The 9,164-nt window shown below is 37.9% G+C and overlaps 1 protein-coding gene across 1 annotated transcript in view; it reads right to left on the reverse strand.

The window, feature by feature from the left end:
* LOC136873652 (gastrula zinc finger protein XlCGF57.1) overlaps positions 1–2,671 on the reverse strand; it is a 79,992-nt gene extending 77,321 nt beyond the window's left edge. The window contains exon 1 of the mRNA XM_067146719.2: positions 2,551–2,671. Within this exon, the coding sequence (XP_067002820.2) occupies positions 2,551–2,616 (66 nt within the window). The 5' untranslated portion in view covers positions 2,617–2,671. The remainder of the gene's footprint in view (positions 1–2,550) is intronic.
* Positions 2,672–9,164: the final 6,493 nt, after the last annotated feature.

Genomic DNA, 9,164 nt, shown 5'->3' on the forward strand with positions numbered 1-9,164 from the left:
GCCTGGTGTGAAAATGGGAAACCACGGAAAACCATTTTCAGGGCTTCCGACAGTGGGGTTCGAACATACTATCTCCCAAATACTGGATACTGGCTGCACTTAAGCGACTGCAGCTATCGAGCTTGGTTTTTAAGATAGGAAAGAAATAAATTTTCCAAATTTGTTAAAATTAAAAGTTGGTTTAAGTAATACCCTGTCCAACCATCCAACCCAGATGCTTCCTATTCCTCTTTGAGCCATAGAATCTTAATAATAATAATAATAATAATAATAATAATAATAATAATAATAATGTTACTGTATTACCATATATTCTCTTCTTAAATGTTAAGGTGCCTATGGCAATACAGTTGTTACAATATTTACAGCCAAATGACCAGAAGTGTTGGAATATCACAGCAAAAGCACTGGAGATCAATGATATTTTTGTATGCCTGATTTCCAGAGGTATGGTGGCATAACCCTTCACACTATCCAGATATTGGATAAAGAATACTCTACTGCTAAAATGGAATAAGAATGAGGCTCCCTAAAGCTTAATACATGCAGTGCAAACTAAAAATAAAGGTACAGGTTCTGTTCAATTTATTATATATATATCTGGGATAGGTTCACCAAATATTAAAATGTTGCAACTGTGGTTATTCCCACAAATGAGTGAGAATTCTGACCATTTTATATTCCAAGATGGGACCTCTCACTGGTACACAGATGCTACCAAGATGAGGAATTATCAGATTGCTGGACTGAACACAGTGGAAGATTTGGTCTTGTTCAGATTCCATTCAAAGTTGCCCTACATTATTACTAGTGATTTACCACCCTAGAGACATTCTAAAGATATTGTTGTAAAAAATACTGACCTCACGCACTGCCCCAACAAGTTCACCAACTGTGCAGAATACTGAAACTAATACCAAAAAATTATACACTGAACACCACACAGGCCCATAAGGTAACGAATATGGGGTATCAAAATTAAAAGTCAAAGTCCCAAAAGTTGGCAAATCAGGCTAAAGAAAGACAAAACCATAACCCATACATGCATCTGCAGTTCCCATAACCAACTCCATACGCAGGCTAAATAGCAGTAATTCTCTTGGTGCCATAACTGATAAGATAGACTGATAGATACCACCATGGTGGACATGATGAGTATACATCATAATTTTCATTAACTAACAGTCTTTTAGCCAATCAGACCTAACGAGTCACTATCAATAATTCATCCAAAATGGTATTAGATTCTCAGGTAGGCTGTGTAGATCTAAAATTGTCCCTCACATTCAGCTAAAAAAATACCTAAAGTAGAAACTAGGAGCATCTAGTTAAGAGGAAAGATCTTCTCCCTTAAAACAAAGAACTGGCTGAGTAATTTTGTTACCGACAGTAAAATGTAACCAAACGCTACTCTGAACTCTCTCACTAACAGTAACCATCAGGAGGCTCACAATCTCACCTTCTTGAGGGGTCATGATTACTAGTAATATTTGATCACACCGCTGTTAGCACTGTATATTACTTTCTTATATTGCAATATATGTCAAACCATCAACCACACTGTGCAGGCAACAGACACGTCAGGAGAGACCGAAAGGGAAAATGGTGTGATATCGGTGTTGCAAAGTCAGCAATTACTCACAACTTCCAGTAACAATGAATGACCTCCAGGACTGCATCACTGCTGCTCTCATGGTCATCAACAGGGCATGCTAATTTGTGTATTAACCTAAGTAGACTACCGCCTAGATGTTCCCTGTGATGAAAGGAAGAAGCACTAAGCACCAATTGTAATGTCTATTAAAAATTGGAGAGTCTACATTTCTTATTATGTACTAAACATCATTTCATGTGAAGGATTTTATAACAAAAACAGATTTTTAAATTGCAATCATACATATAGAATAACACTACGTTCATGAAGAAAAAGTAGTTTGTTACAAGATTTCACCTCCAATACTGGCTCTCCTGAAAATAATTTTAATATTTGTACAAGAACAATACAAGAAATATCAAACCTTGATGTTCAATAGGAGTGTGCTCGTATGTTGGGATCGACTTTCACACAGTAACATTATAAGAAATATCAAACCTTCAGACGTTGAACAGGAGTGTCCCTGTATATCGGAATCAAGTTCAACACAACATTACTCCGGGACACTGAGCTGACAGAATTTTATTCTGCAGGAGTTTGCAACTATCGACATGTACTGGGATATTTCAGCATTTCTAAATACCACCAGGAAATCAGCAGGCCATTGCTTTAACATTTAAATGACTCAGCCTGACATTCTTCCTGCTAAGAGGAGAGCAACTGAACCGCAAGCATCACACTTAAAAGATTACAACAAATTGTGTTAAGTGTACCAACAGACAGAGCAAAAATAAAGGATTAAAAACTCACTTTTTCTACAAAACTTTTCATGGCTTCTTGGTCTTCATTCGGTGGTTTTCATTACAAAGTTTTATAGTGGCAGTAACCTGACAAATTTATTTGACAGCTAAGGGTTGAATTATGATCACAATGAAGTTATCTGGACTGATACTTACAAGTGAAGTATTTGCTGTTCCTTCACAGCAAACTGGCTCCTCTTTGATCTCCACTTCCATGTCCATTTCAAGCTGCCAATGAAGTGGTTAGAACATTATGCGATTGTAAATTACTTCTGTAGACTTTACACTGAAACATACGCTAGAAAATATATTTCGAATATGTGTGCTAGTTATGGTAAGAACCTAAAAGACACATCAACTTCCCCAGCACTTTCTTCTGTAATCTGCAGCTGTAGCATTATTATTTATTTTCCTTAAACTGTACATGTACAATCTAGGGATGGTAGATTGAGAAAGGGCAAGCCCCCTCCATCCACAGTTGTATGTTTAAATAAATTCTACAAATTTTTACATATATGTAGACAATTCTAAATTTACATATTTACACTGCAAGCACTGTACTCTTAGAATAATAATTATATTGATTTACGCCATACAAATTAGAGTAAAAAGACCCAGTCATTTATACCCTCACTAATAATCCATCCATCCGTCCGTCCGTCCTTCCGTCCGTCCGTCCGTCCGTCCGTCCATCCGTCCATCCGTCCATCCATCCATCCATCCATCCTGATCTGCATTTGTGGCAGTTGCCCAGGTGGCGGATTCCCGATCTGTTGTAGCCTTTTCCTCAATGATTTCAAAGAAATTGGAAATTTATTGAACATCTTCCTTGGTAAGTTATTCCAATCCCTAACTCTCCTTCCTATAAAAGAATATTTGCCCCAGTTTGTCCTCTTGAATTCCAACTTTTATCTTCATATTGTGATCTTTCCTACTTTTATAAACGCCACTCAAATTTATTTGTCTACTAATGTCATTCTACGCCATCTCTCCACTGACAGCTCAGAACATACCACTTATAATATAAGCCTAGCACACGAGGGCGAAACGCTGGCAACCAGGAATGAGTTAGCTGGAAAATTTATAATGTCCAATAACGGACCCTTTATATCGGTATTATAAATTTACTCATTCGGAACAAATATTTCAGATTCCCTATGGGAATCAACATCTATATCATCTGATGGCCAAGCAGGCATCAATTTTTGATAATGGGACAAAGTGTCTCATAATGCTTTGGCACTGCCGGTGGCTACAATTAGCTTACGCAGTGGCCTCCACGGTATTCACTAGCCAGCGTCTTGGTAGGTGTGCTAGGTACCAACTGATGAGCCCAGCCTAGCACACGAGGGCGAAACGCTGGCAACCAGGAATGAGTTAGCTGGAAAATTTATAATGTCCAATAACGGACCATTTATATTGGTATTATAAATTTACTCATTCGGAACAAATATTTCAGATTCCCTATGGGAATCAACATCTATATCATTACATACCACTTAGTCGAGCAGCTCTCCTTCTTTCTCTCAATTCTTCCCAGCCCAAACATAGCAAGATTTTTGTAATGCTACTCTTTTGTTGGAAATCACCCAGAACAAATCGAGCTGCTTTTCTTTGGATTTTTTCCAGTTCTTGAATTAGGTAATCCTGGTGAGGGTCCCATATGCTGGAACCATACTCTAGTTGGGGTCTTACCAGAGACTTATATGCCCTCTCCTTTACATCCTTACTACAACCCCTCCACACCTTCATAACCATGTGCAGAGATCTGTACCCTTTATTTACAATCCCATTTATGTGATTACCCCAATGAAGATCTTTCCTTATATTAAAACCTAGATACTTACAATGATCCCCAAAAGGAACTTTCACCCCATCAACGCAGTAATTAAAACTGAGAGGACTTTTTCTATTTGTGAAACTCACAACCTGACTTTTAACCCTGTTTATCAACATACCATTGCCTGCTGTCCATCTCACAACATTTTCGAGGTCTGGTAACTTGTAACTTATTTATTACCCTATAGAGAATAACATCATCCACAAAAAGCCTTACCTCTCATTCCACTCCTTTACTCATATCATTTCCATTTATAAGAAAACATAAAGTTCCAATAATACTGCCTTGAGGAATTCCCCTCTTAACTTTTACAGGGTCAGATAAAGCTTCACCTACTCTAATTCTCTGAGATCTATTTTCTAGAAATATAGCAACCCATTCAGTCACTCTTCTGTCTAGTCCAATTGCACTCATTTTTGCCAGTAGTCTCCCAAGATCCACCCTATCAAATGCTTTAGATAGGTCAATCACGATACAGTCCATTTGACCTCCTAAATCCACGATATCTGCTATATCTTGCTGGAATCCTACACGTTGAGCTTCAGTGGAACAACCTTTCCTAAAACCGAACTGCCTTCTATCGAACCAGTCATTCATTTCACAAACATGTCTAATACAATCAGAAAGAATGCCTTCCCAAAGCTTACATACAATGCATGTCAAACTTACTGGCCTGTAATTTTCAGCTTTACATCTATCACCCTTTCCTTTATACATAGGGGCTACTATAACAACTCTCCATTCATCTGGTATAGCTCATCCGACCAAACAATAATCATATAAGTACTTCAGATATGGTACTATATCCCAACCCATTGTCTTTAGTATATCTCCAGAAATCTTATCAATTCCAGCCGCTTTTCTAGTTTTAAACTTTTGTATCTTATTGTAAATGTCACTGTTATCATATGTAAATTTTAATACTTCTTTAGTATTAGTCACCTCCTCTATCTGGACATTATCCGTGTAACCAACAATACATACTGCTGACTGAATACTTCTGCCTTTTGAAGATCCTCACATACACACTCCCCTTGTTCATTAATAATTCCTGGAATGTCCTTCTTGGAACCTGTTTCTGCCTTAAAATACCTTTACATACCCTTCCATTTTTCACTAAAATTTGTATGACTGCCAATTATGCTTGCCATCATGTTATCCTTAGCTGCCTTCTTTGCCAAATTCAATTTTCTAGTAAGTTCCTTCAATTTCTCCTTACTTCCACAGCCATTTCTAAATCTATTTCTTTCCAGTCTGCACCTCCTTCTTAGTCTCTTTATTTCTCTATTAGAATAAGGTGGGACTTTACCATTCCTTACCTCCCTTAGAGGTACAAACCTGTTTTCACATTCCTCAACAATTTCTTGAAACCCAACCCAGAGTCTGTTTACATTCTTATTTACCGTTTTCCACCGATCATAGTTACTTTTTAGAAACTGCCTCATGCCTGCTTTATCAGCTATATGGTACTGCCTAACAGTCCTACTTTTAAGACCTTCCTTTTTATCACATTTATTTTTAACCACCACAAAAACAGCTTCATGATCACTAATACCATCTATTACTTCAGTTTCTCTATAGAGCTCATCTGGTTTTATCAGCACCACATCCAGGATATTTTTCCCTCTGGTTGGTTCCATCACTTTCTGAATCGGCTGTCCTTCCCATATTAACTTATTTGCCATTTGTTGGTCATGCTTCCTGTTGTTTGCATTTCCTTCCCCATTGACATCTGGTAAATTCAGATCTCCCGCTACAATCACATTTCATTCCTTATCGTTTCCTACATAGCTGATTATCTTACCAAATAATTCTGAATCCGTGTCAGTGCTACCCTTTCCTGGTCTGTACACTCCAAATTTATCAAGGTGCCTATTATCTTTAGAAATGAGCCTTACACCTAGAATTTCATGTGTCTCATCTTTAACTTTTTCATAGCTTATAAATTCTTCTTTCACCAGAATGAATACTCCCCCTCCTACCATTCCTATCCTATCTCTACGATACACACTCCAGTTTCATGAGAAAATTTCTGCATCCGTTATATCATTTCTCAGCCATGATTCAACTCCTATTACAATATCTGGTAAATATATATCTATTAAATTACTCAATTCTATTCATTTGTTTACAATACTTCTACAGTTCAACACTAACAATTTTATATCATCCCTACTTGATTTTCAGCTCCCCATTCCCTTATCCCTTACAAACCTGTTTTCGTATTCCTCAACAATTTCTTTAAACCCATCCCAGAGTCTGTTTACATTCTTATTTACCGTTTTCCACCGATCATAGTTACTTTTTAGAAACTGCCTCATGCCTGCTTTATCAGCCATATGGTACTACCTAATAGTCCTACTTTTAAGACCTTCCTTTCTATCACATTTATTTTTAACTATGACACACATCATTCTTGAAATTCTAACTTATTCAAGTTATATACATCATGCATGGGTTTCTAGTTACATGTACATTTCCTTTACTGCATGGAGGAAGAGGAAGCAGTTTTACTTCAGTTTGTAGAAGATTCCAAAGATAAGTATACTGTCTGTAAAATGCATTTGAATAGGAGTTTGTTCTCACAAGGGGCAGAACAGGATTAAGTCCTTGGCTTCACAACACGTTCAGTACCTGCTTCTGAGCGGGACACTTGAATGCCTGGACCGGCCATTTTCATGCCCGACCCTCTTGACTTGCATCACTTAATACAATTTACAATTACTCCTAAACTATAAATGTTAGAATAATGATACCTTGTGCTTACTTCTTGTGAATATTTAAGGTGTGATATCTGGTGTTGCAGGTTTCAAAATACGTCTAATGTTATACAGTGTATCTGTATTTTCGGCATAATGATTACCGTCATTGAAGTGAAGAAATGAAAGAATATGAAGGAAGCATATTCGGAACATTGTTTTAGAAAAATATTGGAGTATGAATAACAGGGTCTTCGGTCCAGTACATTTTTATATCAGGATTTTGGACTAATCGGTATCCACGATTGGATGATCGAATTCTTTGGGAAAGGCTGGGGTGCCGCACTTATCACTTGACTCGCGTATAGATTGGTCTGTTCACACACATACTGATAAAATTCGTCATTCATGAAAATACTCACGTACCTCAAAATATCCTGCTTATTTTCTATTTGAATTTTTATACCTGAATTCTCTGTAAATGGTGGAATGGGTGGACAATAACTAGGATGATATGTATCAGGCACTTCACTTTTCTATATAAGCTTATCGGATTAAGGAATCGGTATTTCTTCGTCACTCTCACTTTCACTATCTGAGTGAGTCTATTTCAGGAATAAGTTCATCACCAGAATAATCATTGTGAATAATATCTAATAATTAATCTTCCGTATAAAACTTTGTATTATAAGCCATTATACTACACTCGGTAAGAACGACACGCACTGCATTGGAATCTCAAGTACCGACTTGACGCGCAAGGAAGTTCTGAGATTTATTTTTTATTTTTTATTTTTTTTTTTTTGCTAGGGGCTTTACGTCACACCGACACAGATAGGTCTTATGGCGACGATGGGATAGGAAAGGCCTAGGAGTTGGAAGGAAGCGGCCGTGGCCTTAATTAAGGTACAGCCCCAGCATTTGCCTGGTGTGAAAATGGGAAACCACGGAAAACCATCTTCAGGGCTGCCGATATCTGAGATTTTCCAGCTAAAACTGCTGAGATAAACATGATAACATGAGGGTTGTCTCAACAAGGTCAACCAACTTCCTGCTACAACCAGTAACGCTGACTAAGGTGTAAGAATGCATAGATGACGAATATAAACAGCATTGCTTCGCGCGGAACATTAAACGTCTTACGCCGTCCACGGCCCGCAGCATAAGAGCAAGCTTGAACGTCTTACGCCGTCCACGGCCCGCAGCATAAGAGCAAGCTTGAACGTCTTACGCTGTCCACGGTCCGCAATGAGTTAACAGGGCAATATTCAAGCTGCAGGTAGTAGAAATGGTAGAGTTGTGTGTTTTCAGTCAGGGATTTCTTATAAAAGGCTAAGTCTATTTGTTTACGTAACAAGTTCACTGGTGGCAATGACCTGGCTGTATCTAGAGGGATGTGTTTGTTAATTATACATTCTGCTTGTCGCTGGACACCTTCCAGAGTCCTCATATTTTCTCTTGTTGTTGGGTGCCAGGAAGGAAGACCATACAGTAGTATGGGCTACAACAGGCAAATATAAGCATTTCGTAGTGCTTTAGTTCTTTCCCCCCGAGAAACATCTACAGACAAACCCTAGTACTCTCTATGCTTTACATCTCACAACGTGCACATTCTTATTCCATTTTACATTCTCCATAATATGAATACCAAGCAGCTGGAAGACAGTACCTGGACTCCAGGTAGAGTAGGCTAGTTCTGGAGGGTTGTCCAGCTCTGATTAGTCTATACGGTACTGTATATTTACACTTCTTAATATTTATACATATTTTATTTACATCACACCGCAGAGCTATACTATCCAGAGCTGATCGGAATTGTACCAGATCATCATTATTTTCATGGCTCTCTAAATGAGTGTCACTGGCATACTGTGCAATGGTCAAAATGCAGTAAGTCAAGAGCATAACCATCTATAATTCCGCCCTGTCGAAGTACCACAATTCAGTTGTTTTGTATATCATTCTCCTTGAGAATAGCCGGAAAAGTCTTTTTCACAGTCTCAAAAATATTAACCAATTTGTTCAAATGCATGAGCATTTCAATCAAATCCTCTTTTCTGATTGTACAAAAACCTGAAATTTTTCATAATCATCCTTCATTACAAGATAGCAGAGGAAGTTTGGGAAAATGAATTCTTCCCTCCTTCAAGACTTCAATAAAGAGATTTATGTAAGCCGTTGCATAATCCGCATACAAATTTTAGAACAACGCCAACTACTATCTGAAGTAG

This window comes from Anabrus simplex, chromosome 5 (assembly GCF_040414725.1).
Source record: "Anabrus simplex isolate iqAnaSimp1 chromosome 5, ASM4041472v1, whole genome shotgun sequence".
In the NCBI taxonomy this organism is placed as follows: Eukaryota; Metazoa; Arthropoda; class Insecta; order Orthoptera; family Tettigoniidae; genus Anabrus; species Anabrus simplex.